The 27,840-nt window shown below is 64.2% G+C and overlaps 13 protein-coding genes across 13 annotated transcripts; 5 read left to right on the top strand and 8 right to left on the bottom strand.

Annotated features, from left to right (window-relative positions):
- Positions 1 to 82: 82 nt before the first annotated feature.
- On the bottom strand, positions 83 to 2,058 carry MJAP1_000119 (uncharacterized protein; the record flags this gene model as incomplete). The annotated part of the gene is made up of 2 exons (XM_060264091.1): positions 83 to 1,549; positions 1,573 to 2,058. 2 exons carry the CDS (start codon positions 2,056 to 2,058, stop codon positions 83 to 85), a joined length of 1,953 nt encoding a protein of 650 aa, XP_060120074.1.
- A 27-nt stretch (positions 2,059 to 2,085) lies between these two features.
- Positions 2,086 to 4,029, bottom strand: MJAP1_000120 (uncharacterized protein; the record flags this gene model as incomplete). The annotated part of the gene is made up of 1 exon (XM_060264092.1): positions 2,086 to 4,029. The coding sequence occupies one exon, from the start codon at positions 4,027 to 4,029 to the stop codon at positions 2,086 to 2,088; it is 1,944 nt and encodes a 647-aa protein (XP_060120075.1).
- Positions 4,030 to 4,058: 29 nt separating this feature from the next.
- YKT6 (palmitoyltransferase) lies at positions 4,059 to 4,823 on the bottom strand (the record flags this gene model as incomplete). The annotated part of the gene is made up of 4 exons (XM_060264093.1): positions 4,059 to 4,081; positions 4,104 to 4,218; positions 4,241 to 4,618; positions 4,641 to 4,823. The coding sequence occupies 4 exons, from the start codon at positions 4,821 to 4,823 to the stop codon at positions 4,059 to 4,061; spliced, it is 699 nt and encodes a 232-aa protein (XP_060120076.1).
- Positions 4,824 to 4,879: 56 nt separating this feature from the next.
- MJAP1_000122 (uncharacterized protein) lies at positions 4,880 to 6,476 on the top strand (the record flags this gene model as incomplete). Its single annotated transcript, XM_060264094.1, has 2 exons — positions 4,880 to 4,945; positions 4,968 to 6,476. 2 exons carry the CDS (start codon positions 4,880 to 4,882, stop codon positions 6,474 to 6,476), a joined length of 1,575 nt encoding a protein of 524 aa, XP_060120077.1.
- A 37-nt stretch (positions 6,477 to 6,513) lies between these two features.
- SSK2 (mitogen-activated protein kinase kinase kinase) lies at positions 6,514 to 10,821 on the bottom strand (the record flags this gene model as incomplete). The annotated part of the gene is made up of 1 exon (XM_060264095.1): positions 6,514 to 10,821. The coding sequence occupies one exon, from the start codon at positions 10,819 to 10,821 to the stop codon at positions 6,514 to 6,516; it is 4,308 nt and encodes a 1,435-aa protein (XP_060120078.1).
- Positions 10,822 to 10,884: 63 nt separating this feature from the next.
- Positions 10,885 to 13,911, top strand: RIC1 (WD40 repeat protein; the record flags this gene model as incomplete). The annotated part of the gene is made up of 1 exon (XM_060264096.1): positions 10,885 to 13,911. The coding sequence occupies one exon, from the start codon at positions 10,885 to 10,887 to the stop codon at positions 13,909 to 13,911; it is 3,027 nt and encodes a 1,008-aa protein (XP_060120079.1).
- Positions 13,912 to 14,083: 172 nt separating this feature from the next.
- MJAP1_000125 (tripeptidyl-peptidase I) lies at positions 14,084 to 16,433 on the top strand (the record flags this gene model as incomplete). Its single annotated transcript, XM_060264097.1, has 3 exons — positions 14,084 to 15,847; positions 15,959 to 16,257; positions 16,280 to 16,433. 3 exons carry the CDS (start codon positions 14,084 to 14,086, stop codon positions 16,431 to 16,433), a joined length of 2,217 nt encoding a protein of 738 aa, XP_060120080.1.
- A 19-nt stretch (positions 16,434 to 16,452) lies between these two features.
- Positions 16,453 to 17,261, bottom strand: MJAP1_000126 (uncharacterized protein; the record flags this gene model as incomplete). Its single annotated transcript, XM_060264098.1, has 3 exons — positions 16,453 to 16,777; positions 16,800 to 17,108; positions 17,131 to 17,261. 3 exons carry the CDS (start codon positions 17,259 to 17,261, stop codon positions 16,453 to 16,455), a joined length of 765 nt encoding a protein of 254 aa, XP_060120081.1.
- Positions 17,262 to 17,332: 71 nt separating this feature from the next.
- Positions 17,333 to 21,234, top strand: SPF1 (putative cation-transporting ATPase 1; the record flags this gene model as incomplete). Its single annotated transcript, XM_060264099.1, has 4 exons — positions 17,333 to 17,339; positions 17,393 to 17,411; positions 17,495 to 17,753; positions 17,776 to 21,234. 4 exons carry the CDS (start codon positions 17,333 to 17,335, stop codon positions 21,232 to 21,234), a joined length of 3,744 nt encoding a protein of 1,247 aa, XP_060120082.1.
- A 13-nt stretch (positions 21,235 to 21,247) lies between these two features.
- STE11 (mitogen-activated protein kinase kinase kinase) lies at positions 21,248 to 23,977 on the bottom strand (the record flags this gene model as incomplete). Its single annotated transcript, XM_060264100.1, has 1 exon — positions 21,248 to 23,977. One exon carries the CDS (start codon positions 23,975 to 23,977, stop codon positions 21,248 to 21,250), a length of 2,730 nt encoding a protein of 909 aa, XP_060120083.1.
- Positions 23,978 to 24,095: 118 nt separating this feature from the next.
- MJAP1_000129 (5-oxoprolinase (ATP-hydrolyzing)) lies at positions 24,096 to 25,856 on the top strand (the record flags this gene model as incomplete). Its single annotated transcript, XM_060264101.1, has 1 exon — positions 24,096 to 25,856. One exon carries the CDS (start codon positions 24,096 to 24,098, stop codon positions 25,854 to 25,856), a length of 1,761 nt encoding a protein of 586 aa, XP_060120084.1.
- A 1-nt stretch (position 25,857) lies between these two features.
- Positions 25,858 to 26,333, bottom strand: MJAP1_000130 (uncharacterized protein; the record flags this gene model as incomplete). The annotated part of the gene is made up of 3 exons (XM_060264102.1): positions 25,858 to 26,081; positions 26,104 to 26,242; positions 26,265 to 26,333. The coding sequence occupies 3 exons, from the start codon at positions 26,331 to 26,333 to the stop codon at positions 25,858 to 25,860; spliced, it is 432 nt and encodes a 143-aa protein (XP_060120085.1).
- Positions 26,334 to 26,391: 58 nt separating this feature from the next.
- MJAP1_000131 (uncharacterized protein) lies at positions 26,392 to 27,554 on the bottom strand (the record flags this gene model as incomplete). The annotated part of the gene is made up of 2 exons (XM_060264103.1): positions 26,392 to 27,328; positions 27,352 to 27,554. 2 exons carry the CDS (start codon positions 27,552 to 27,554, stop codon positions 26,392 to 26,394), a joined length of 1,140 nt encoding a protein of 379 aa, XP_060120086.1.
- Between the last annotated feature and the right edge of the window lie 286 nt (positions 27,555 to 27,840).

The raw sequence follows: 27,840 nt of genomic DNA on the forward strand, positions 1-27,840 counted from the left end.
CTGGCCCTTTTGGCTGTCGTATTCTCGTCATGCGCGATGCACTCTACATAGTGCATCGCGGTAGGATGCGTCGTAGTACGATCTAGGGCTGCTGCAAAAAGTCGCGCAGGCGATCGGCGCCCTTTGCTTTCATGAGCCGCTTCACCGCGCGAAGCTCGGCGAGCTCGGTGGGGTAGATGTACGTGAGCGACGGTGCCGCCGGCTGCTGCGGCACGTCGTCTGGCCGCGCCGACGGCACAAGCGGCACCTCCTCGGACGCCTTGTATGTCGAGCGCTCTGCGCCGTCGAACGGTGTCGCGTTCGGCGCGAGCGATGTGCGTGCCGCTGCCGCGTGCTGCGCCACATTCTCCGGCGTGCGGGCCTCGGTCCCACTGGTGCTGGGCCGCGTCTCGCTGAGGGCGACAGCCAGAAGCTGCTCCCACGCTGACGCCGGTATCGGGCCCGTGTCTTCCAGGGGCCTATGCGTTGCGATGGGCGCGGGTGCGTGCCTCGGCCTGGGCGTTTTCCGCTCCAACGCCGCACGGCTCCAAAACTCGAGGCGGATCGTCTTTTCCGGGATGCGATAGCGCACGCGGGCGCCGTTCGCGTTGCTTACGGTCACGTCCTCGTACGGCGGTGCGGCGCTGTGTCCCGAGCCGCTCTCGCCCACAAACGTCTTGTCGTCGGCGTCCAGGAGCACGTCGACCTCGCCATACTCGCGCCGCCGCCCTCCGACGGGCGCCTCGGTCGCCCGCGGCACGTCCACCGTCTTGACCTGGTTGGCTGCGCGGGGAATGCGCACGCGCGGCTCTGCGTGCGAGCTGTGTGCCGGGCACTTCCAGCGGCGTGTGGGTGGCGGCATGCCAGACATGGGCAGCTTGGCACAGTCGAGGTGCCAGTGCAGGTTGCAAAAGTCGCAGCTGATCATCCTGCGACCGTGCTGCGGCGCACGCGGCGGGCGGTGCTCGGCGAGCGCCGCGTCAGCGAGCGTGTCGAGCGCCTTGCGCTCCTCTGCGAGCGTCGCCTTGCGGTTTGCGTCCGGGAGAATCTCGTTCGGCGGCAGGGCCGAGCCGCCGCACTGGTAGCACAGCACCGCCTCGCCGTGCTTGTCGCGGAGCAGGTAGGGATCGCGCTCCTCGACGAACCCGTGGCGCGAGAGCTTGAGCGGCCGCAGCGAGGTCGAGTCGACGTACGAGCCGTCGGCAGACGTCGACACGCCTTTGTAGTAATTGCGCAGCTCGACCGGGAGCGAAAAAATACTCGGATTCTCCCGCTCGAGCTGCTGCAAGAGGGGGTTGAACGGCCCATAGCCCCGCACGGCCTTGGGCGGGACGCGCTCCGCAAAGCATACGCGGCAGAACCAGCTGTCGTCAGCGTCGAGCCGCGCGGCACGCGGGTCGCTCGACTTGGTGTCGGCCTTCTTTTTCGGGAGGAGCGTGCCGTTGGGAAAGGGCATCTCGTCCACGTCCAGCGGGGGGTTCACGCACGCAAAGTGAAAGGAGCGGGGACACCCGTCGCAGCACAGGAAGCGCCCATGACCACGACACGTCTCGCAGTAGTCGTTGTTGAGCTGCGTCAGAAAAAGGTACGTACCGACTCCCAGTCCATCTCGTCGGTCGCCGGCGCGACGCCAATCATGGGCAGGTCCTGCTCCGCCGCAGGATTCGCACGCTCGCCTTCTGCCGCCGCACGCAGCGGCGACGGGCCGACGGCGAGCATCGGGCCAGAAGGGCGCGCGGCACGCACGCGCTGCGTCCGCGTCGCACCGGCCGTAGGGCGCCCGCGCCGCTTGGGGGGCCGCGCCTCGGACGGCGGCACACTTGCCGCCGGCGGGTGCTGCGCGCCGGCGACCGCCACGCCGGGATACGGCGGCAGGGATGCGGGGTCGGGCAAAATCTCGGTCGCGATCGCCGACGTCGGCACGGCGGCCGGCGGCGCGGCGCGCGGCTCGTCGTCATCGATCAGCATATCCGGCGTATGCGCCTTGTCGCCCACAGTTCCTATGTCGTCCATATCCTTGGAGGGGGCAGGGGAAGACGTCAGAGGCGTGCGCGCCTCGTCCGTCGTCCCTTGGCTCATGGAAAAAGACTCGGCCGTGGAGGTATACTACAAAGAGACAAACCGCGGCGCGACGCGGGCGAGTCGCAGGCCGTGCGTGCGGGGCGCGGTCGAGGAGGAGCGTGCGTTCAGCGTCCAGGGCGCCAGCACCAGGCGCAGGCGCGCGGCCGCGGCCGCAATCTCGGGCGGGGCGGACGCGCCGCCGAGATGGTCGAGAAACGGAGCGTCGGCGGGATGCTTTGCGCGCCACGCCTCGTCGAGGCGCGGCAGGGTATCCCGGGGAGCGTCCGTGCCGAGGCGTAGATGGGCGTGGCCGAGCGTACGCAGCGCGGTGACGAGCGCATGCGACGGCACCGCATCGTCGCGCGGCGCCGCGTCGCCGGCGGCTACGGCGCGGGCGACGTGCACAGCGGTCCAGCGCTGCGCGAGCGTGGCGCGCACCTCGGCGAGGCGCGCAAGGAGCGGCGCGACCTCGTCCAGGCCGTCGACACGCTGCTGGAGATGCGTACATAGACGTAGAAGCCAGCCGAGCGCCGCGGCATCGTCCGTCTCTTTTGCGAGGTGGCTCGCGACTTGGTCGCATGTGCGCGACAGTGGCTCGATCGCCGCACGGCCGTACGTGCGCGTGTGCCGCGCGGCCGTAGTGAGCTGCGTCGCTAGAGGGCCGACGACCGCGTCGAGCGCGTCGCTCTTGCGCGGCGGAAAGAGCGGCTCGTCGCCTTGCGCGGCGAGCGCGGCATCGGCCGCCGAGGCAAACGCTTTTGTAGCCGCAGCAAGCGTCTGCTGCACGAGCTCCACGGCACGCTGGTCGAGGAGGGCGGCGAAGCGCGTGTGCAGCGCGTCGAGCGCACGCAGCGAATGGCGCTCGCGGTGCGTCTGCATCGTCGTGTGCAGCGCCGCGCGGCACTCTGCTACGGCGTCCAGGTCGTCGACCGGCGCAAGGAGTGCGGCGAGCGCATCGACCTTGGCGCACACGCGGTCGGCCCACGCCGTACTGGCTTCGTCCACGTCCGCCGCCGGCACGGGCGTCGGGGGCGGCAGGGTATACGCGGTGATCTCGAGCGGCAGGTGCCCATAGAGGACCGCGGACGCGCGCGGGCCTGCGTGAAGGAGCGGCGCGCCGAGCGCAAAGAAGCGCGACGGCGTCCCTGGCTCGGCCGCATTGCGCAGCGTCTCGAGCAGCGACGTCGGACCGGTGTGCGAGCGGAACACGGCATCGGTCTGGGCGAGCGTCGAGGTGTAGCACGCGGCGACAGCCTGCATGCCGTTGAGCGCGTCGCCCGACTCGGCCCGTAACACACCCCGGATCTGCGCGTAGCGCTGGGCGTGAAAGTAGGCGAGCGCCTCGCTCGGCGTCTGCTCGCCCAGCACAATGAGCGCCGCGAGCGCCTGACGCACGTCGTCTGTCGATGCCGCGCCGAGCGCCTGTGTCGCCCGCTCCACGAGGGCGGTGTGCGCGCGTAGGCGGCTGCGTTCCGCCGCGCTGCATTCGGAAAATACGGCGGCATCCGGGGCGTGTTTCTCGAGATAGTCCATGGCGCCTCTGCCGATACACACGCACCATGCAGAGAGCAGCAGTGCGCCGCGGCGCATCGCACTCTCTGCGAGCGCCGGCGCATCGAGCACGACGAGCACGCAGGCGCCGACGGCGAGCGACGGCGCGTCTGCGCCGCCTGCCGGCTTCTCCAGCGCATGCGCGCGGGTGCGAGCGCTCGCGCTGTACGCTCCTACATTCCTCTGCAGTCCCTGGAGCGAGGTCTGGAGCGAAGCGAGCGAGCCTTGCATGTTGACGACCGTCTTGGCGACGCCCAGCAGCTCCTGGTACCGATCGCCGACGAGTGCGCGGGCCGCGTGTTGCTTTTCGTGCGCGACGCGGCCAAGCTCTGCACTATACGCCTCCATCTGCTTCACCGAGTAGCGCGCGAAGAGCCCATCCGCGTCCTCGTGCAGCGCCGCGGCGACCGACGGCCCCGCGTCCGGCGCCTCGGTCATGGTGGAGGGGGACATAATTCCGCTATGCACTACATCACGCCACAGCACGAGTCTGGGTGAGCGACTGGACCTACTTTGCTTGCGCGCGGACTTGTAGAACATCTTGCTCTGCTGCGAGAGCGAGCCGCTCTTTTCGACGAGCTTGTCGAGGTCCTCGCCACGCTGGAGCACCGAGTCGATCGTGTTGTGCTGCGTCAGGGCGGAAACGTACCAGAACGATCTTGGTATCGTCGAGTTCCTGCTGCACACGCAAGATGGTATCCGCCTGGCGGGGGTCCTGGTAGCGCGACAGGTAGTCCTGGGCCTGGGGAAAGTCGCTGGAGCGCAGGAGGCCCTCGCCCTTCGCCGGCACGTTGCCGCTGAGCGCGATCGAGTTGGCCTGCGACTGCCACGTCGCCTTGGGCACCTTGATAATAAACTCCTCGAGGAGCTTGTTCAGGAGCGAGTACGCCACGCGCACGGGGTACTCGCTGTCCGAGACCAACACACCGCTGATGCCGTCGACCGCAGGGCGCGCGTGCACATGCGCGGTAAAGTTGTTCTCCTGGATCGACTGGCGCTGCGTCGGCGAGGTGCGCTCGACGACCGTCTGCGTGAGCGGAGCGACCTACCTTGGCCATGAACGCCATCATGTCCTGCACCGTACCGCGCTGGATCCACGAGAAGGAGTTCAGGTCCCAGGCACTCAGCAACGGCACGGCCGGCTGGCCCGCCTGCGTCGCAAAGATGAGCACGGCGTCTGCGTTAGACTCGCGACATACACAGCTTCCTGGGTCAGCGCGCCTCACGTACATGTTGTGGGTCGTCAACCCGTATCCCGATGTGATCGATCGGGCTTCTCCACACCACCATGCCCGTCCCGACCGTCTCCACGGCCGGCGCACGGATCGCTCAGTTCTTGCTTGTCGCATTTTTGGTAGGAGTTTGTGCTAACCCAGTCTATCTTTGCGCTCAAGTTGTTTGAAGCGCGCGATGTATTTTATATGCTGCACAACTCGGTGCGCGCCGATTTGCCCGCGTTTTGGGTGCGGCCCCAGCCGAGCGGCATGGGCACCCCGCAGTGCCGCAACCTGTACGGGGTGCCTGTGCCAGACGAACGTGCGTACCTCAAGGAGGAATCTACGGGAGTACGTGTGCAGTTGACCGAGGCGTGCGAAGACGTGCACCTCTCGGAAGAGCTCGGCATCGCCATCTTTACCTGCGACCCGGGCCGCCCCGCATGGAACGCCGTGCTGGGGCCCGCGCGCGAGCCGCACTGGCGCGGCGGACTCTGGATCCTAGACTACAAAACGGCACCGTTTGAACAGGAGCCGACGTTGCTCAACGTGGAAGATCTCCCGGACCACCACGACTTTCATCCGCTCGGCATCACGATTTATGAGGTCTCGCCGAAGCTCGCACGTCTCTTTGTCGTGAACCACCGCGGGATTGCGAATGTCCTCGAGGTGATCGACCTGCAAAAGGATGCGGGGGTCTGGCGCGCACGCTACGTGCGCACCATCGCCCATCCGCTCGGCACGCACGCATCGAACAGCGTCGAGGCGCTGGACCGCAACGAGGTGGTGGTGACCAACATGCACACCGGCATGGAGCGTCAAGTGGCACAGCCGTATCTCGAACGCACGCTCCAGGGGCTGTACGGCGTATGGTCCAAGCGCCTCGCCCCGTACTTTTACGGCAAAAAGTTCAAGAACCAGGTCCAGTTCGTCGAGGACCTCTTTGGCGGCGGATGGATCGCACACATCAAGTTTGAGGACCGCGTGCCGATGCCGCACGACGAAGACTTGGATGCATGGGAGAAGGGCGTCGAGGCGCACGTCATCGCACGGGGTATTCCATTTGCCAACGGCCTCAGCCTCACGCCGGGCCACCGGCACCTGGTCGCCGCGTCCACGACGGTTACCGGCGTGGTGATCTTCCCGATAGAGCGCTGGACGGACGACGGCACGCCGGACTGGGCAGATCCCAAGGTGCTCGGCCGCCGTACAGTCGTCCCGACGCCCTTCTTTGCGGATAATGTCGAGGTGATTGCGCCCAAGCCGGGCAGCCGCGTGCGTGCAGACGACCCGCTGCAGGGCGCCAAGATTCTCGTCGCAGGCCACCCGTCCCTGCCGGACCTCCACGATATGCTCGCGCACCTCGGCGAGGGCGCACCAAACGAGCACCGCGCCCCGAGCTGGGCGGTGGAAATTTCGTACACGGGCACGCAACAAGAGGACCAAGCGCCTCTGCCCGCCCACGAACGCATCACGGGCGTGCCGCACGGATGGACCGTGCGCACGCTCTTCCAGACCGACGGAAAACGCAACCTAATTGACGGCAAGACCATGGAGCTGCCTACGAGCTGCGGCGTGGCATGGGATAGCTCGGGCGAAGGCCACGGCACGCTCATCGTCACAGGCCTGTACTCGGCTGCGCCGATGCTGTGCCGCGGCGTGTATGTATAGTCGTAGCGTGCAAATGAGTGTCTCCTCCTATCCTACACTAGGCGGTCGAGTATGGTGAATCGGGCTCGAGCATCGCCTTGATCTCCTCCTCCTCTTTGCGGTACTGCTTGTCGGCAATCAGCGCCTCGTAGCCGGGGTGGCTGTGGTCGGGGTGGCCCGGCACCAGCTGGCCGCTCGCGTCGGAGTCGTGCTCCAGGTCAAGCTCCGGCACAGGGTCGCGCTGTTGGCGCAGCTCGCGGCTGGCTTCTTGCTGCGCGCGCGCATAGTGCTTCTGGTCGAAGCGCTCGGTGCGCAACGCAGCGCTCGGTGGCCGGATCGGCATAGGCTCTTCTTCTTCGTGCTCCTCAGCGACCTCTTCCGCAGCCTCGGGCGCGCCGGGCTCGGCGCCATCGAGCTCGCCTTCGGCGTTCAGCTCATCGACCAGCTCGCGGATCCACGCGTGGCCACGCAGCTCGATGGCCGTCGGGCGCTCGAACGGGTCGATAATCAGGCACTGCCGGATAAAGTCGATGCCGAGCGCAGAGAGTTGCGTCTCATCCGGCAACGGGGGGTGCTGCTGCGCCATGCCGATGTGGAACATGATCGCCCACTCGTTGTCAAGGTGCGACCAGGGCCGCGAGCCAGTGGCACACTCGAGGATGACACACCCCAAACTCCAGACGTCCATCGCGCCTTGGCGCCCGTTTTGCTCGCCTTTGATGACCTCGGGCGACATGTACATCGGCGTGCCTTGGAGACTCTGCCCGGCCGCGTCCATCCCGCCGCCGACCGGCAGGACACCGGCCTTGCGCGAGCGCTGCACGGTGCGCGAGCTGCTTGAGAGCACCTTGGCGGCACCAAAGTCGACAAACTTGATAACGCCCATGTGGTCAAGCAGAATATTCTCGGGCTTGATGTCGCGGTGCACGACGCCTTTCGAGTGCAAGTACATCAAGCCGTCGAGCATCTGCAGCGAATAGACCTGGAGCACGATCTCGTCCTCGATGCGGCCATGCTCGAGGAGCTGCGCCATGCTGCCGCCTTGACAGTACTCTTCAAAGATGTAAACCTTGTCGCGGTGCACCTCGATGCCGTAGTACTCGACAATGTTGGGGTGCCGCAGCATCTCCATGACATTCATCTCGTCGTGGATCTGCTTGTAGAGCGACGGGGTAGATGACAGCTCCTGGAAACGGATCTCTTTGACGGCCATCAGCCCACCCGTGTCGAGGTTCACCGCAAGGTACACGGTGCCAAATGTGCCGCCGCCGATAAAGCGGCCTTGCTGCCAGCGCATCTGCACGCCCTTCGAGGCAAGCAGCTGCAGGCCGCGGTCCTCGAGCAGCGTATCGTCGAGCACGCGGCCGACGGCGCGCCGCTCGTTCAGGTTGTTTTGCCGCTCCTCGTCGTGCATCGCACAGCTCGCAAGACGGCGTGCCGCCACCTTGTCTTCGAGCGTCGCAGGCTCATTGACGATCTGCAACTCGCACTCGCGCGCGCGCGCGAGTTTCTTGCGCTCGAACCGTTTCTGCTCTTCCTCGGCCTGCGCCGCAGTCGACCTTGCACCGAGAATGTCAAAGTGCGAGATGAGCAAAGCAATGCAGCTCGATACCTTGCCCTTGAGCAGGTTGTACTCGTTCTCGTTCAGCAAAAAGATCTTTTCGCCACGCGTCATCTGCATCGCATTTTCCAACGCAGCGACGGCCCACTTGAACGTCTTGCGCTCCGTCAACACGCAGTCGTCGCAGATGAACGAGATCCACTCGATCGCGAGCTGCGCGAGCGCCGCGGAAATCTGCGAACGCAGACGCGTCGACTCCATGTACACGAGCGCACGCGCACCTTGGTCGACGGCGATGCCGAAGCACGTCTGCACCAACTCGTCGCAACTCGCACGGTCCACGGGACTCGCCTCGATCGGCGACATGGGCGCGGGCGAGCGCAGACGCACCATCTGCCGGCGGATGGCCGGCACGGCGTGCAGCACCGTATCGGTGAGCACATACCCGCCCTTGTTCATCAGTTTGAGCTCGTGCTGGATCATGCTCAAGTGCGCCATCTGTTCGTACACCGTCGTGAGCGGAAAGACGCCAGAGGGAGGCGGACTGCTGTAGTCCTGGACGCTGCGCGTGCTCGCCGAAGCAAACTGCCACTGGAAGTGGTTCTTGCACATGTGCAGGCGGTCGTGTGTGCCGTCGGCGACAAGACGCAGCCGCTGCTCTTTGAGATCGACATTAATCCAGGGGAGGGGGAGCGTCATCACGCGCCCCGTCCACAGGAACGGCTCGCGAGGGCTCAACAACAAAAGGTAGCTCGGCGGAGGACGCGTCCGGTGGCGCAGGCGCGTCGGCGTATCGGGATGCAGCCCGTCGTCGCGCCGCCGCGATACACGCCGCGTCTGCCGGATACATGTAAACATCAGCTCCTGGATACTATCCGGCTGGTCGTGCAGACTCGGGTCGGCGAGCACGTAAATACCGCGCTCCTCAAACGTAGACGTGTACACGAGGAAGTAGTCGGCGTGTAGCAGCGTCTGCAGGAATCGGTGCAGATCGTACTGCGTCGACGGCGTGCTGTCGCTTCCTGCGTCCGAGCGCACTTTGAGCGAGCGCAGGTCGTACTCGGCAGCGTTCTCGAGGCGCGAGCGCACCTTGCGTGCAAAACCGATCAGCTTGCGCGAGCGCACACGCTCCGTGTTGAACACGGTGTGGATCCAACGCGTCATTTCCTGGAGGCTCATCGCGACGCGTCCCTCGGTGAGGCGCCCGCCGGTGCTCGGCCCTTGCTGCGCGGAGCGCGTGGCGGCCTTGGGCGAGAGGACGTGCCCCGCGCTCGGCGCCTGCAGCTCGCGCTGGAAGTAGGTGATGATGCGCACAAAGAGCCGGTTGACCATGTACGCTGTCTTGTGGGCGACGATCGCGTCGCCGCCCGGAATCACCTTTACAGCCGAGCACAAAAAGTCCCATTCCGGCTCGAGCAGGTCGACCTCTTTAAAGTAGATTGCACTCTTGAGACGAAAGTGCAGCAGGCGGAAGAAGAACACGAGCGCCGAGCACACGGTCGAGTCGAACGCGTCGTCGGCTTGGATCGGCAAGTCCCATCCGTGCTCCGGATCCGAGACGGTGGTTTCGGTGTACTGCAGCTTGATACGGCACGCCAGCGCGATGGCCGTGCGCAGGTCCTCGGAAAGTGACTCGACGAGCACGACGCTCGGCTCCTTGAGCTTATCTGCGTACTCGAGACGCTGGCGCAGCGCGCCTTCGGCGAGCCACATGGGAAAGTGCACGAGCGGCAGCACGTCCGGCTCAAACGACGGCAGGCGCATCTTGCGGAAGGCCGCGTGGTGCTCGGCCATGGCATCCTTGGCTTTGAACACGAGCTGATTCAGTGCACGGAGCGTGCGGCGCTCAAAGGTCTGCTGCAGATTGCTCTCGCGAAAGATGCCCTCGACAAGGACTTGGTCGCTGCGCTCCCCGTCGCGGTCGTCGCGCCGCTCACCAAGCGAGCCAGTGGACGGCACACGCACCACGCCGCCGGGATCGGTCAGCGAGCCGGTCCATTTGGGCAAGAGCTTGACTTGCGCCTGGAGGGAGCGCGTCACGTTGTACCACGAGTAGAGCGCTGCAAGCTTCTTTTGCACCTTTGGACTGCCCCACGCGGGGTACTCGGCGACCATTTGGCGCTGCGAAGGAAAGAGCGACTCGGCCACGTCGACGCGCGACAGGAGCGCCTCGACCTCGGCCATCACTGCGGCGCGTTCGATCGCCGTCGCCTGTACCGTCACCTCGCTCTCGGCGCGGCTCGATACAGGCGACGTCGGCGCGGTGCGCGTCACGGTCGGCGTCGAGGACGCCGAGCTCGACGTGGGCGTCGCGGGCTCCGAGTCGTCTGGGGCCCCAAATTCGCGGGCCGCGAGGATATCGTCAATGAGGGTGGGAATGACCTGGCGCTGGATCTCTTTGAGCACCTGCCGCTCCATATCCGCGTCCAGCTTGCCTTCGATATTGCCATAGTGCACCGCGCGTAGCTTGAGCCAAATGCGGTACATGAACTCGCCGGGCGACGGCACGTTCTCGTCCGCTGACGCAATGCGCTTCGTCTCACTGCTCAGCACCTCGCTCTCGAGGACAGATCGCAGCATCGTCTGCCACTCCATGCGCTTGTTCGGATCGTCATCGAACATAAAGTTCTCAAACACGCCTTGTTCCGCTTGGGGCGTGCTCATCTGCGCGGGCGTCTCTACAGGCCGCGCGCGGGTGGCGCGCATCCGCGTAAAGTAACCTGTCCGCTCAGCAGCCGAAACCGCTTCGCTTCTGGACGCAGGCGCCGCATGGTCGGCCGCCGCGGGCCGACGCTCTGGCTCCATGCTGGTCGCTCGGCAGCCCGTGATCGGGATCGGGTGATCGTCCATCGGGATCGGGACGCAACCATGTACTGGCCGTATGCGAACGCGCACCGGCTCAGCGCTGCGCCGGGGGGGGCGGAGCGCGGCGCGCTGCAGCTCGCGCCGTCGAGAGAGGGTGTGCTGTGGCTTGCATTGACACGCACATCGCTTCAGGTGTGGAGTACACGCCCGTGCGAATTCCTCGCGGCCGTCGAGCGCACCGAGCACAGCCTGGGCGAGTACGGCGAGAATGTCTGGGCCGAGTGGCGGCACGACACGGGGGCAATTGCGGTGCGCACCGCACGCAATATGCTTCTTTTTTATGATCTCGTGGGCGAGGGGGGGTACGCGTACGGCGCCGAGCAGGGCACCGTGCCGTCGCCCGCCGCCTTCCACGCGACCTTTCGCGCGATGACCGGCGAGCACTTTCGACCACCGCACAATGTCGCAGTCGGGGCTGGCGTGCGTATACGGCTCGTGTTCCGTCACGCGCTCACAGTCGAACCGGGAATCGCGTCGGTCACGGCGTACGAAGCCTACCTCTTGCTGGCGACCAAATCCCCAGCTGCGGTCCAGCTCGTGGCATGGCCGGGCATCGAGGCGGCGTCGTACCCCACGCTCGTGCTTAGCGAGATGGACTGGATCGAGTCGGATGCACCGCTCACACACGCCGTCTATTCGCGGGCGATGGCGATGTTTGTATGGATCGCCGGCGACTATGCGTACGTCGCCGGGAGCGACGGCGAGGGGTGGATCGGCTCTGCGTTTTGGAGCCCCGAAAAAGGGCGCGCCATGCCAGTAACTGCGGCGGTCAATGCGCGCTTCAGTCTCGTGGCGCTCGGCGATGTCGACGGGCACGTTACCCTGTTTGAGTTCCAGACGCCAGACGAGCGCCCGACCGAGGTGCTTACGCTCGACGTGCCCACTGCACTGCACGCGACCGATGCCTACCTCGCGACCGGACCCGTGGCATCGCTCGCGTGGACGTCCGACGGCCATGCACTGCTTGCCAGCTATGAAAAGGGCTGGGCGCTTTGGAGCACCTTTGGCACGCTCCTCTTTCACAGTTTCCGCGACGACTGGGACTCGTCGACGCGTGCCTTTCGCGACTCGTTCATGTTTGGCATCCGCAGCGCATTCTTTGGGCCCGGAAATACCGAGGCCTTTGTCGCGGCGCACGACGAGGAAGGCGAGGCGCTTGCGTATGCCATCCCGTTTGTCAAGTCTTCCAGCACGGCGCAAATGATGCCAGAAGAAGCGGCGCATGCACTCCTGCAGAGCGACGACAGCGTATTCGTCTACCGTGGCCACGAGCTCCAGGACGACAGCGTGCTCGCGCCGGAGAACGACGCGTGGCGCCACGTCAGCCTCCCGCCCGCGTACCTCGCGGCGCACTGGCCGATCCGGTACGCGACGCTGTCAAGCGACGCGCGGTTCGTCGCCGTGGCCGGTCGCCGTGGCCTTGCGCACTTCAGCTGCCAGTCCGGGCGCTGGAAGACGTTTGTGAACCCCGCGCAAGAACTGTCGTTTTCCGTGCGTGGCGGCCTCGTCTGGTTCCAGCATGTGCTGATTGCCGCATGCGACTACGACGGCGAAATCCAGCTGCGCCTGTATTCGCGCGATGCGGACCTCGCAAATGCCAACCTGCTGGATCTGATCAAGCTCCCGTCACCGGTGGTGCTCATGTCCCTCTTTGATACCAGTCTGCTAGTGTACACGGCAGACAACACCCTGTACCACTATCTGATCACGCCGACCGCCGAGCACATCCGCCTGCGCCTGTGCGGCAGCATTTCGTTCGAAGGCATTGTCGGCGAGCCCGCGCGTGTACGTGCCATGTCATGGATCCTCCCGCCGAGTCAGCAGGCGATGGGCGATCCTGCACAGGACTTGACGTACGCGAGTCTCCTCTTCTTGATCGACGCAAAGCTCGTGCTGCTGCGCCCGAGCCGCGGTGAAGACGGCGACGTGAATCTCGCGTACGACCTGCAGATCCTCCACGAGCAAACCGAGGCGTACTGGACGAATCTGCAGAGCCGCGGGCCACTGCACAACTCGCTCTGGAGCTACGACGGAGGGAGCATGAGCGTGTGGCCCGATGTGCTTGCGCTTGCGCTCGGCGAGACACTCGCGCCGAGCGCTGTGCTTCCCCTCGATACCTACCCCATCTGCATTCTCCTTGCGCGTGGCGTCGTGTTTGGCGCCGAAGGCACAGCGACCATCCGCAAGACGCTCGACACGGCCTCCTTCCGCCAGCGGTCCAAGACGACACCGTTCCTGCACGCGCTCCTGCGCGTCTATCTCATGAAGCAGCAGCTCGACGAGGCGCTCGATATTGCCGCGCCGTACCGCGCGCTGACCTACTTTGGCCACTCGCTCGAGCTGCTTGTGCACGATCTGCTGGAGGAGGAGGCCGACGCACGGCCGCCCCTTGCGCCGAGTGCACGCCGCCTTCCGCTCATCCTGCAATTCCTCGACTACTTTGAAAATGCGCTGCGCGTCGTGGTGAACGTCGCACGCAAGACCGAGGCCACGCGCTGGCCCACGCTCTTTGACGCGGCCGGGCGGCCGCAGACGCTCCTGCGCCACTGCCTCGACGAGGGCGACTGCGACACAGCACGGCTCTACCTGCTGATTGTACACGAACTCGAAGACAGCGAGACAAGCATCGCACTCACCGCCGCGGTCCTCGACGCACTCGAGCGGCAACAAAAGTGGGACGCCTTGCGGGAGCTGCTCAGCTTCCTGCGGTCCCTGGATGAGGACGGCGCGATGCTACACGCATCGCTCCGTGCCGCACATACACACCTCGCACCTGACTCGGTCCTCGTGACCGAAACACGCGACGCGCCGCCCCCACCGCCGAAGCGCGCGTTGGTCGCCGCGCCCCGCCGGCCGACGTCGCGCCCGGAACGCGTCGAGGCGCACGAATCGAGCGCCGTGAATCCTGCCGTACATACCCTCCACGAGGCGGCACGACACGCATCACTCACCCTGTCCCCCGTCGCGCTGCCGGTGCGGCATGCGAATGGGCGCATTGTGATGGCGCCGGGCGCTTCGCCACGCCCTTGAGCGGACGCGTTCATTTACATGCCTCCACATTTCAAATGGCGCCATTGCGTGCATGATAAGCTTGGAATGCAACGCCGTTGTGTTGACTGGCGTGGGGATGTAGCGGCCCGCTACCCCCACCATGCTCTTTTCCCGTAGCTGTGCGACTCTACTTGTAGCTGTGCTAGCCGCGATGTCGGTGTTTGCCGGCCCCGCCCACATGGTTCTCAAAGAACGCGTCGCTGTTCCCCGCGGCTGGCACCGCGTTGGAGCGGCGGCGGGCCACGACGTGATTACGCTTTCGCTTTCGCTGAAGCAGGCGCAGCGCGGCAGTATCGAAGACAAGTTGGACCTGACCAGCGATCCCGACAGCTCCGAGTACCTGCAGCACCTTTCGCGCAAGCAAGTCCTTGCGCTTCTCAAGCCGTCCGCCGCATCGTCCCAGGCCGTGGACGAGTGGCTCGGCCATCACAATCTTTCCTCGCATACGCGGCGCAGCATGGCTGGCGGCTACATCTCGATGCACGTCCCCGTCTCCAAGGCGCGCGAGCTGCTTGGCAATGCGCACTTTGCCGTGTACGAGCACAAAAAGAGCGCAGAGCGTGTCATCCGCACGACCGAGTACCACCTCCCCTTGACTGTGAGCAACCACATTGATTTTGTCGGTGGCACGACCTACTTTTCCACGCCACGCTCGCTCGGCGCGAACGGCCTCATTTTCGAGGAGAAACTCGACAAGGCGCCGTTTGTCGATGAGGGCCATGTCGGTGTCGTACAAGACAATGGCGTGCCTGCGTCGTGCAACTCGTCGGCCGTCACATCGGTGTGCCTCCGTGAACTGTACGGTACGCACGGGTACAAGCCCCAGGCGCCGGACCGCTCGCACATTGGCATCGCCGGATTCCTCGGCGAGCACGCAAACTACGAGGACCTGGCTAACTTTTTGAAGCACCAGCGTCCGGACGCGTACCGTGGCAAGGCGGCGTTCGACTACATCTCGCTGAACGGTGAGCACAACAACCAGAGCTTGCAGGCGTCGACCGGCGAGGCCGCACTCGACATCCAGACGGTCGAGGGCGTGGCGTGGCCGATCCGCACCTCGTTCTACTCGGTCGGCGGCTCGCCGCCGTTCAAGAAGGACAAGAATACGCCGACGAACACGAACGAGCCCTACGCCGAGCTGCTCGAGTACCTCTTGCAGCTGCCTGACCACAAACTACCGGATGTCCTTACGATTTCGTACGGTGACGATGAGCAATCGGTGCCGGTGCCGTACGCCAAGCGTGTCTGCACGCTCTTTGCCGCGCTCGGTCTCCGTGGCGTGAGTGTCTTTGAGTCGTCCGGCGACCAAGGCGTCGGCAGCACCGAAGCCGACGACTGCGTCACGAACGACAAGCGCAAGAAAAAGACGTTCCTTCCTTCCTTCCCTACGACCTGCCCCTACATTACCACGGTCGGCGCGACAAAGGACTTTGGACCGGAAAAAGCCGCGACGCTCAAGTTTTCGTTCATCATCTCGGGCGGAGGCTTCTCCAACCTGTTTCCGCGCCCTTGGTACCAAGCCAAGGCCGTTCCCCGCTACCTCAAGAACATCGGCACGACACACCAAGGCCTGTTTAACCCCCTGGGCCGCGCCTATCCCGACGTCTCGGCCCAAGGCTCGCGCTTTGTCATTTCTGTGGCCAAGCAGTTTGAACTAATCTCGGGTACGAGCGCCTCGACGCCTCTCTTTGCCTCTGTGATTTCACTCCTGAACGACGCACGCATTGCCAAGCACAAGGCGACGCTCGGTTTCTTAAACCCCCTCATTTACAAGCGCCTCGGCGGCACGGACGCCTTTAACGATGTGACAATCGGCAACTCCAAGGGCTGCGGAACCAACGGCTTCGATGCGCAGCACGGATGGGACCCCGTCACTGGCTTTGGCACCCCCAACTTTAAGTCACTCCTTCACCGTGTCCTCGCTCTCTAGTTTCGTAGTTCGCTGGTTGGGTTGGAACGTACCTCCACTTGTATCGGGCCATCGGGCTTTTTCCACCATGGTACGTATGTCGCCACGCTGACGCAGGCCCGGCATAGCGCGGCGAAGCGCGAGAAAAAGACACGCTCGTCACTCACCCAAGTCGCCGGCGAGAAAGGCGAACGTCGTAAGCTCGGTATTGCGACTACCAAGCCGCAGCTCTCAAAGTCGGCGCTGCGCCGCCAAAAGCACAAGCAGCGAGACCAGCTGGCAGGCAACAAAGAAGGCCTGCAGGACCTGGAGCGTGCCGTGACGTCCCTCGAGGAGGATATCCCTGACCACGAAGAGCCCGAGGCACCCGCATCCGCCCCCACCACGATCTCGGCCAAGGCCAAGAAGCGCATGCTGTACGTCTTCCTCCTAACGCAGTGCGCGCGAGCGCGAGCGCCAGCCCTATATTCTTGCTGATCTGCAGCAGAGCCAGAACCCCTTTGCGGCGCTGCGTACACACGCACGCAACACGCTCGACCTGCGCGGCGCCGCGGCGCCGACCACGACCGAGATCGACGAGGATATGTCGTAGAATGGTCCGCTATGTTTGATTAATCTTTGCGTATGTAATCGATCAAGGCACGCAGTTCCTCGAGCACTGTGAGCAGGATGACGGTTTGTGGCGCGAGGCGCATCCACGACGGCACCCAGCCGCGGAAGAGGAACATGGGTCCCTCGTTTTTGAGTGCCTTGGCGAGCTGCGGCAGCCCGCTTTCGTTCCCCTTTGTGTTCATCATGCGTGCGCGAATCACATCTGCCGGAGAGCAGATGGTCGTTGCTACTGTTCCTGCCAGGAGCGAGGAGCACAGGTAGTGGGGCAGCGAGGCCGGCGAAAAGAGGCCGGTCGACCGGAGCAGGTCCTTGAAAAAGTCATAACTGGGTGAGAAAAGGCACGTACGAAGCAAGCTGCGACGAGTTCATGAGCGTCGCGCGCACCATATTGGGTGCGATACCGCGGAAGAGGCACGAAATGCCCTCTTCGCGCGTGATGCGAAGCAGTCCGTCTGCTGCGCCCTTGTAGTTGAAGCGCTGGTCGGCCGGGCGATAGAGGTCGCCGGTCATGCGAACGAGGATCACGTCGGCCGGGTTGCCCGCAAAGCCGCCCGCAGCACCGGCGAGGCCAGCCGCGCTAATTGTCGTCCATACCGAAACCTTGGCGTTCTGCCCTGAGAGCATGTACTCCTTGATTTTTTCGTACGCCGCAAATCTGGGTCAGTCGAGCGACGTACCGTGTAAGCGAATATGTCATTTGGCGCAGCACGCTCGCGGATAGGCCAATGTACAGGCCCCGCACGCCCTCTGTTTTGAGCGTGTCGCGGAGCAGGCCCAACGTGGTCGTCTTGCCGGGCGAGTTTTGCATGCGCAGCTTGGTCAGGTCCAGAGGGTGCGTAAAGCACACGGCAATCGACGCCGCGACACCACCAAGCCAGAATGGGTAGTGTTTTGGCGTCGGCGGCCGCACTTCCGGCCGCTTCTCGACCACGCCCGCAGCGCTCATCTTTGTGGTTAGGTCCAAGCGCGGTTTTCGCATCGCTGACTAAACCGTTCGTCCGTGACGTGGTGCAACGATGTAGGTCGCTTGGCTGACTCCAGGAAAGTCGCGGTGCAGTCCGATGAGATTGCGAGCGTGACGCTTCACAAGCAGCGTCCGCTGCTGCTCCATTTGTACGTATTTCCGTTCCTCTTCCTGTACCCGCTGCTTGCGTATGCCTACTATGGCGACTACGATCGGTACATCAAGTCGGAGGAGTGGACGTTTGTCTTTATCGTCTCGCTCGTGTCCGCACACGCGCTGAGCTTTTTGGTGACGCGCTGGGATGTGCGTGCTCGTGCCATGATTACCAGCACCTCGGTACGTTGCCCGTCTAACCCAGACCTCGTCCCTGGAAAAGGCGGACCGCGTGCGGATTCTGCCGCATGCGCACAAGGGTGAGGGCGGCATGGTGTCGCTTCAGCGCATCCAGCGTGCGGGTGAGCGCGATGAGTACTCTTTCGTGTACCAGGCGGACAAGTACGTGCTCGCTCAGCCCGACGCCCAGGCCCCGGTCACGTCGATCACTGCTTCGCCGGACATCCGCGAGCCGACCTTCCGCCGCCTGCTGTACCCTGCCGACGTGCATCCGAAGCTCTCGCACTTTATTTCGAACAACGGTCTGGATGCGGACGGCGTCAAGGAGGCGCGCAAGATGTACGGTGACAACGTGCTCGAGATTCCCGTCCCCAAGTTTTTGGACCTGTTCTTTGAGCATGCGGTCGCGCCTTTCTTTGTCTTCCAGATCTTCTGTGTGGGTCTGTGGATGCTCGATGAGTACTGGTACTCGTCGCTCTTCTCCCTCTTTGCTTTGGTCGCATTCGAATGCACGGTCGTCTTCCAGCGCCAGCGTACCCTGAACGAGTTCCGCACAATGTCGATCCAGCCGTTTACTGTGAATGTGTTCCGCAACAAGAAGTGGGTCGAGACTTCGACGTCGGACTTGCTCCCTGGCGACGTGGTGAGCGTCGTGCGCACCAAGCCCGACTCGGCGGTCCCGTGCGACGTGCTGCTCCTCTCGGGCTCCTCGATCGTGAACGAGGCGATGCTCTCGGGTGAGAGCACGCCGCTTTTGAAGGAAAGCATCGCGCAGCGCAACACAACCGATACGCTCGACGACCAGGACACGGACCGCCTGCACTGCCTCTTTGGCGGTACCAAGGCGCTCCAGGTCTCGCCGGGCCATGGCGTCAAGGGCGTCGCGCCCCCGCCCGATGGCGGCGCGATCGGTGTCGTGCTGCGCACCGGTTTCGGCACGACGCAGGGCCGTCTCGTGCGTCTGATGGTCTTTACCAACGAGAACCAGGTCACGGCCAACAACTGGGAAAGCTTTGTGTTTATCGCCTTTTTGCTCGTCTTTGCCGTCGCCGCCAGCTCGTACGTGTGGGTGAATGGCCTAAAGATGGAGCGCCCCAAGGGCAAGCTCTTGCTGCACTGTGTCTTGATTATCACGTCGGTCGTTCCCGCGGAGCTGCCGATGGAGCTGTCGATGGCCGTCAACGCGTCGCTCGTGGCCCTCGGCAAGTACGCCATCTTTTGCACGGAGCCTTTCCGCATTCCGTATGCGGGCCGCGTCGATGTGTGCTGCTTCGACAAGACGGGCACGATCACCGGCGAGGACCTCGAGGTGCAGGGTGTCGTTGGCTCGGTCGCTGCCAGTACCAAGGAGGTTCCCGACACCCTCGAGCCGGTCACGCACGCGACGCCCGAGACGACGCTCGTGCTTGCTGCGGCACACGCTCTGGTGATTGTCGACGATGAAGTCGTCGGTGACCCCATGGAGCGCCGCACCGTCGAGGCGATCGGCTGGGACGTCAAGAAGGGCGACAATATCGTGCCTACGCCCGACTCGCCCGCGCCGGCGCACCACAACGTGCACATCCGCCTCCGCTTCCACTTCTCTTCTGCACTGAAGCGTATGTCGACCGTGGCCCAGATCTCGCTGGGCGGCGGTAAGAAGACGATGCTTGCGAGCGTCAAGGGCGCGCCCGAGACGCTTAAGCCGATGTACAAGTCGCTCCCGTCGAACTACGACGCGCTCTACCGCCACTACACCCGCCGCGGCTCGCGTGTGATCGCCCTGGGCTACAAGCACGTGGACCACCTCGATGCCAACAGCCTGCGCACGCTGAAGCGCGAGGACGTCGAGAGCGATCTGCAGTTTGCCGGTTTCCTCGTGCTGCACTGCCCCCTGAAGCCCGATGCGGTCGACTCGCTGCGCCAACTGAATGACTCGGCGCACCGCTGCGTGATGATCACCGGCGACAATGCGCTCACCGCCGTGCACATTGCCGAGGAGGTCGAGATTGTGTCGCGCGATGCCATTGTGCTCGACCGCCGCGAGGGTGGCGAGGAACACGACCTGGTCTGGCGCCTGACCACCGACGAGATCGCGCGCGAGCAGGACGTCAACGCGCCCCTGCACCGCCACCTCTTTGACGAGTACGACGTCGTGGTGACTGGTGCGGCGCTGCGTATGTACGAGGACAAGCCCGAGGCGCTCAAGGAGCTCGTGGAGAACACGAGTGTCTATGCGCGTGTCTCGCCGAGCCAGAAGGAGCTTGTGCTGAGCGTGCTCAAGTCGCTGAACTACATCACGCTCATGGCCGGCGACGGTACGAACGATGTCGGTGCGCTGAAGATGGCCAACATTGGTGTCGCGCTCCTCGACGGCTCGCCGGAGGACCTCAAGAAGATTGCGCAGCACCAGATGCTCGAGCGCCAGAAGAAGGTGTACGAGTCGCAGCTCGCGCTGACCGCGCGCTGGGGCCAGCTCCCGCCGCCGGTTCCTGCTGCGCTGAAGGAGGCCTATCCCCACCTCGAAGCCGCACGCGAGAAGGCCGCGCGACAGCTTACTGTGCAGCGCGCGTCGAACCCCGTGGCGAAGTTTGACCTGTCGGCGATCACCTCGACCATGAACCAGCTCGAGGACGAGGAGGACGGTCCGCCCCAGATCCGTCTGGGCGACGCGAGTGTCGCTGCGCCCTTCACGAGCAAGCTCTCGAACGTTGCGGCAATCTGCTCCATCATCCGCCAGGGCCGCTGCACGCTTGTCGCCACGATCCAGATGTACAAGATCCTTGCGCTGAACTGTCTGATCCAGGCGTACGCGCTGAGTGTGCAGCACCTCGACGGTATCCGCTCTGGCGACTACCAGCTGACGGTGAGCAGCCTGCTGGCCTCGGTGTGCTTCTACTGCATTAGCCGCGGTAAGCCGATCGACCACCTTGCGCCGGAGCGCCCGGTGAGCAACATCATCAACGTCTATGTCTTTGGCTCGATCCTTACGCAGACCCTGATCCACGTGCTGTCGATGCTGTACATCCAGCGCATCACGCTCGGCTTCGAGGTGCCGGTGCAGCCGGAGGAGTTTGACATCACCTCGACGACCAGCAAGTTTACGCCGACGCTGCTCAACACGGGTGTCTTTTTGCTCGGCCTGTCGCAGACCATGTCGACGTTTGCCGTAAACTACATTGGCCGCCCGTGGCGCGAGTCGATCCAGGAGAACAAGGTGCTCTACTGGGGCCTGCTCGGCACCACCGGCGTCGCGTACCTCGGTGCGATCGAGGCGATCCCCGAGCTGAACGAGTGGCTGCAGCTCACCAAGATGGAGCCCGCGTACATGCGCCAGCTCCTCGGCGCCATGTTTGGCGACCTGGCTGGCTGCTACGTCGCGGAGCTCTTCTGGAAGCTCTTTGCCGACGTTCAGCCGAAGAAGATGATCGTCCAGGGTCAGCAGAACCGCGCCGCGCGCCGCGCGCTCAAGGGCGGCGAGTCGTCCGACAAGAAGCTTGACTAAATAGATTTCGTCGCTACAAACCCTCGGCGGGCGTGTCGGGGGTGAGTTGCGTGATAAATACATGCTCCAGTAATTGTTCCGCACTGGGCCGGTCGTCTTCCTGCACGGCAAAGGTCGCCTTTAGGAAGTCGGTCGCCGGCGCGCTAATGTCGTCTGGGAGCGCAGGGTGCTTGCTCATGCCGATCTGGAAGAGTGCCTGCATCTGGTCGAGCTTGGGCCAGGGGTGCAACGCGGTGAGCATCTCGACGACGAGGCAGCCGACGCTCCACACATCCGCCTTGGGCGTGTAGGAGGTCTGCTTCACCACCTCGGGCGCCATCCAGTACACCGAGCCTTGCAGCATGCCCCGCTGGCCCCGGGCCTGGACGAGCAGCCCGCTCTCGCCCTTTTTGCTGATGCCAAAGTCGCTGATCTTGACACCACCCTTGTTGTCCACAAGGATGTTGGCGCCTTTGATGTCGCGGTGCACGATTGCCTGCGCGTGCAGAAAGCGAAGACCCTGGAGGATCTGGCGCACAAAGTTCTGCACGAGCTGCTCCTCAAATGCGCCGTAGTTGCGCAAGAGCGCCACCACCGAGCCGCCCGGGACGTACTCGAGGAAAATATTAAGAAACTCGCCGTCGGCGTACGAGTCGAGGTAGTGCACGATGTTCGGGTGCTGGATCGTTTTGAGCAGAGCAATTTCCGACTCGAGCGACTCGACCATGTACTGCCGCCGCTGCGTATTCGCCTCGTCGGTTGTCGGCAGCTCGACTTGCTTCACGGCCATCAGCAGACCCGTCTTGGCATTCATTCCGAGGAAGACCTTGCCAAAGGAGCCGGCGCCGATCAGTGCACCCTTGTGCCAGCGGATGCGCGGCTTGACCGCCTCGGTCTCTGCGCCCTCGCTGCGCGTCGCCGCCGGAGTCGTGGGGGGCCGCGGCGCGGTCTCGACGTACGCGAGCGACTGCTCGCTCGGCTCGCGCGCACGGGGGCTGTGCACCGGGATCGGGACGCCGTCCTGGTCGACAATGACGGAGCTCTGGCCAGCAGGCTCCATGTCGATCGCATTGCGCTCTTCGAGATCCTGCGTGATCTCGTCCATAGTGACCAGACTCGACGTCTCGTCGTCGACCGTCTCGGTGGGCGGCGGCGGCGGCGCCGGACGCTGCGCCTCCTCGGCGGCCTCGGGGGCAAAGCGCCGCATCGGCGGGAGGCCACGGCCGTCGGCCCACGACGGGCTCAACGGCGACCGCGGCGAGAGCGGCTGCGCCGAGTGCGGCACGCTCGGCGTTTGGGACTCCTTGGGCGAGGCGCTCGCCGCACTCGACAGCTGCAGCATCGAAATATCCCCAAGCGACGCGCGCGAATGGCGCTGCAGCTCGCGGCTGTCTGTCTCGGGAAAGTACTCGGCAAGGTGCGAGCTAATGAGCTCCGACGGCGGCCGCTGTCCAAAGAAGTTGCGCACGCGCCGCCGGACACGCGTGCCCGCCTTGAGGGGATCGGCGGCGGCGGCGGCCATCGCGACGGCCGGGCGTGCGGCGCGCCGCGCGAACGACGCGGTGTTTGTCGGGAGCGGCGAGCGCTCCGGCGGTAAGTTCTCGACGCCGAGGCCGGACAGAATACTAAAGGTGGATGCGCGGCGCATCGTCATGTCCCCCTCGGCGATGCCGGGAAGTGGGAGTGTTGTGTCGATCAAAAGGAGGCCATTGTGCCACACCGGCGTGAATGCATGCGGCGTGCTGCACACGGTCATCAGTTCGCTCTCAGAGAGGACTTTGGGCTTGCCGTCGCTGCCGGCCATGGCCATCGCGTAAGGGTTCATGTAGGTCACCGACTCGAGTTCCGCGCCGACCTGGGGAAGACCGAACTTGCGTAGGACGCGCACGAGCACCTCGTGTGCGTCGTGGCACTCGCTCACGTCGACAACACGCGAGGTGCCGTCCTCGGCAAAGAACTTGATAAGCGCTTTGCGCACGCCCTTGAATTGCGGCACGCCCGGCGAGACGGCGTCCGCGTCGCGCGCGCTGTCCGAGTCCGACTCCGAGTCTCCCCGCCGCAGGTTGTACGGTGCGCTGATTTGTGCGACGCGCTGCTTGGCGGCGGCGCTCGCGGAAAACGCGCCGCGCCCAACGGCATAGCCGACGTTCTGCGGCGAGGTCGACGAGGAGGTCGCCGGGCGCCGTGGGCGCGCAGTCTGCTGTGCGCTTGGACTCGCAGTGCTTGCCATGCTCGTCGGCGTGCTCGCCATGGGCCACGGCCCCGACGAGATGCCGGTCGCGGTATTCGGCCTACGCACGCTTGGCGGGACGGCCGACGCGTGGCGTGCGAGCGGTGTCTGCGTGCGTGCCGAGAGCGGGGATCCGATATCCGACTCGTGCCGCGCCATCGTGTGACTCGAGTAGCTCGGCCCCGGCGATGGATGCCGATGGGCCTCGGGCTCGGGCGGCGCGACGAGCCACTCGCCGCTGGGCTTGGCGCGCGCATTATGCCCTGCGATACCGAACTGCGCATCGGTCCAGGTCGGCTGCTGCCGGTGTGCATTCGCCTCGACCAAGCGCTTGTGCAGCGCACGTACCGCCGCGACGATGCGCAGGCGCTCGCCCATGCTCGGAATGCCCATCTCCTTCAGCTTGGACTGGTCGAGCTGCAGCAGGGCGGACCCGTTTATATCATTATCTGTGAACAGCGCTGCATGCTGCCCTAAATTACTCTCGTGCAGCCATGCCACGACGTCGCCCACATTCCACTGTCGGAGCGGCATCGGCGTCGCGCAGGCAATCTCGCCGCAACACCGCGCCGCCAGCACCCGATCGGAGTGGGGCGCCACGTGCTTCTCCACATATGCGCGCGGGTCGTATTAACCCCAGCTTGTAATAACCATGAGTGCTGTGGACCCAATCCTGCTGTCGCTGTTTGCAAACCGATTTATGGCTGTGGCCGAGTCTATGGGCCGTTCGTTGCAACAGACATCCATTTCGACCAACATCAAGGAGCGTCTGGACTTCTCGTGCGCGATTTTTGCCCCCGATGGCTCGCTGATTGCCAACGCGCCCCACCTTCCCGTGCATCTGGGGTCGATGAGCTTTGCAGTGCAGTACCAGGTCGAGCACATGCACGAGCTGGGTCAAGGCAAGTTTTCTCGGGGTGACGTGGTGCTCGCGAACCACCCGGTGGCCGGCGGCAGCCACCTGCCCGACATCACTTGCATCACCCCAGTCTTTGCCCCCAACAAGGACGAGATCATCTTTTTTACTGCGAGCCGCGGTCACCACGCGGACATTGGCGGTATCCTCCCGGGATCGATGCCCCCGACCTCCAAGACGCTCTTTGAAGAGGGAGCGCAGATCCGCTCGTTCAAGATCGTGTCCAACGGCGTGTACAACCGCGACGAGCTCGTCCGCTTGCTGGTCGATGAGCCGGCAAAGTACCCGGGCTGCTCGGGCACGCGCTGCTTCCGCGACGTCGAGTCGGACCTGCAGGCGCAGATCGCGGCGAACCACAAGGGCATCCTCCTGATCCAGGACCTGGTCGAGGAGTGGGGCCTCAAGACGGTGCAGGACTACATGATCCACATTCGCAACAATGCCGAGCTGTCCGTGCGTAACCTGCTGCGCCGTGTCGCCGAGCAGCAAAAGTCCAACGAGCTGCACGCCATCGACTTTATGGACGACGGCACGCCGATCGAGCTCCGTGTGACAATCGATCCCAAGGAGGGCTCGGCCATCTTTGACTTTGAGGGCACCGGTCCGGAGGTGAACGCCAACTTCAACTGCCCGCGCTCGGTCGCGTTCAGTGCGATCATTTACTCGCTGCGCTGCATGGTCTCGGACGACATTCCGCTGAACCAGGGCTGCCTCGCGCCGATCGACGTGCGCATTCCCAAGGGCTCGCTCCTCTCGCCTTCGGAGACCGCGGCGGTGGTCGGCGGCAACGTCATGACCAGCCAGCGCATCACCGACGTCGTCTTCCGTGCGTTCAAAGCGGTGGCCGCATCCCAGGGCGACACCAACAACCTCACGTTTGGCACGGGTGGCCAGGACGCCGAGGGCAACCACGTCGAGGGCTTTGGCTACTACGAGACCATTGCCGGCGGCTCGGGCGCAGGTCCGACGTGGCACGGCACCAGCGGTGTGCATACCCACATGACCAACACCCGCATCACCGATCCTGAAATCTTTGAGCGCCGCTACCCGGTGTACCTGCGCCAGTTTGGCCTGCGCGAGGGCTCGGGCGGCGACGGCAAGTACAAGGGCGGCGATGGCGTGATTCGCGACATTGAGTTCCTCGAGCCGGGTATCCAGGTCAGCATCCTCTCGGAGCGCCGCGTCTTTCAGCCATACGGCCTCGAGGGGGGCAGCGATGCCAAGAGCGGGCTCAACCTCTGGGTCAAGCAGCGCCGCGAGGCCGACGGCGACCTCGTGCCGGCCAACGACGAGGGCGTCGTCCCGCCGCGCATCATCAACCTCGGCGGCAAAAACACGACCAAGTTCGGTGCAGGCGACCGCATCATTATCCACACGCCGGGCGGCGGTGGATACGGCACGCCGACCGACAAGCCGCAAGAAAAGGCGGCGCACCGCGCCCGCCCTGCGACGCGCGGCAGTCTCGCCGACTGGCAAGCGCTGCAGCTCGGCGCGTAAATTACTTAGGACGCCGTAGTTTCTCCTGTAGCGCGCGGATCTCGTCCGCAACTGGGTCCAAAGGTTCTTTGGGGGGTGGAGAAGCGCGCTCGTCGCTGGGCGGTGACTCGGGCGCACGAGAGGCGGTGGCGTTCGTAGACCGCGCCTTTTTTAGGTCGGCATCCTGGCCGCTGTACTTGCCCGACAAAGGAAAGGGCGACGGCTCGTCATGTGGCTCGCCGTGGTCTGTGTCAGAGCCAATACCTACCTTCTTGTGTCACTGTCTCGTACTCGTCAAAGGTGCGTGGTGTATAAGGCACCGGCTTGCCTTGCATCCGCTGGGGGAGCGTATCCCACTCGTGCAAAATTCGGTCCGTCGCGCGAAGCACGGCGGGAGAGCGGCTCAGCTACATTAGCACAGAGACGTACGCGCTGCGCAATCGCGCCCGTCAGGTACGCGGTCAGGATCTGCTCAACAGCCCGCGGAAGCCGCGCCATGATGACCTCCACAAGGAAATTCGGATGACAAAAAGACCTACGAACTAAGATACAGGGATTAGTTTTGGGCGGCTGCATGGACCAGCATGGACATGCCGTTCAACACCTTGACAAAGTTTTGCAAGTTCCCGGCCTGCGGGTCATCGCTGCTCGAGCCGCCAGTGCCGAGACCAGGGGCCGTGGAGCCGGCATTACCAGTGCTCGAGGCGGTGTCACTCGACGAGGAGCTCGTCGAGGACGAGCTAGAGCTGGACGAGGAGCTCGTCGAGCTCGACGTCGAGCTGCTTGCGCTCGACTTGGACGCCGACGCACTCGAGGCACTCGCGGCCGACGCACGCGATGCCGAGTGGCGCGACGCGGCCGCAGAGGCAGCCGACACAGCCGACGCCGACGAGGACGACGCGGCCGATGCTTTGGACGCCTTGGATGCGGACGCCTGTGCATCCAGCGAGGAAGCATGCGAGGCAGAGGCCGACGACTTGGACGCGGACGACTTCGAGGCAGACGACCTGGACGCGGTCGACTTGGCACCGTTACTGCCGTTATTGTTGCCGTTGTTGCCGTTGTTGTTGTTGCTGCTGCTGCTGCTGCTGCCATTGTCGTCACCATCGTTACCGCCATTGTTACCGCCATTGTTGCCTCCATTGTTGCCTCCATTGTTGCCGCCATTGTTGCTGCCGCCGCCGCTGCTGCTGCCGCCGCCGCTGCCGCCACTATCACCGCCGTCGCCGTCAATCACCCACCACGTAATGGGAAAGACGCCGAGCTTCAAATCGTGAAAGACTTGGAAGAGCGACATACTCATATCGAGCGAACCGTGGTGGCACTGCTGCGTCTCGGGGCACGCATCCATAATCTTGGCACGCGCAGTCTTGAGACCGTTGGCAATCATGATCTCCTTGCCGCACCAGCTCGAGCGCGAGTCCAGGTCGCCGTACATGGGCTCGTTGAGCGCTACAATGTGCATATCGTTATCAATGTCCTGACCACATGCACTAGGTTAGATTGACGCACGTACCCAGCCTCCCAAGTCTCCACGTCGTACCACGTCGCGGTTCCCGAGAAACCGCTGTGCTTGCCCATTTGCTTCGTTCCACGGCGCTCCAGCGTCGTGTTCGGTGTGCTAGCCATAATCAGGTCAGCAGAGTCTGTCGCCATCACGCCAATTCCCGCCATAGCGGACGCAATCGCCCAGACGCTCAAGGGCGACACTAGCTTCATTGCGGATGACACGCAAAAGGCAGCGATTCCAAAGGGCTGGGGGATATGCACATGCCGCAATTAAGGACTTTTCTATGTCATGATGACTAATCATGGCGTCTGTGCAGGCCGTGATAGCGCGCGGCGCAGCGTGTAGCGCAGTCCGTGGTGGGCACACGGCAAAAGCAAATCCATGCGAACGTCCCTACCAGTCTATACAGTGGGCACGGAACTTGTAATGGGAGAATTGGTACAAGGCATCTGACATGTTTACAAAGTAGCATAAATTCCCCACAATCTGCAAGAC

This window comes from Malassezia japonica, chromosome 1 (assembly GCF_029542785.1).
Source record: "Malassezia japonica chromosome 1, complete sequence".
Taxonomy (NCBI): Eukaryota; Fungi; Basidiomycota; class Malasseziomycetes; order Malasseziales; family Malasseziaceae; genus Malassezia; species Malassezia japonica.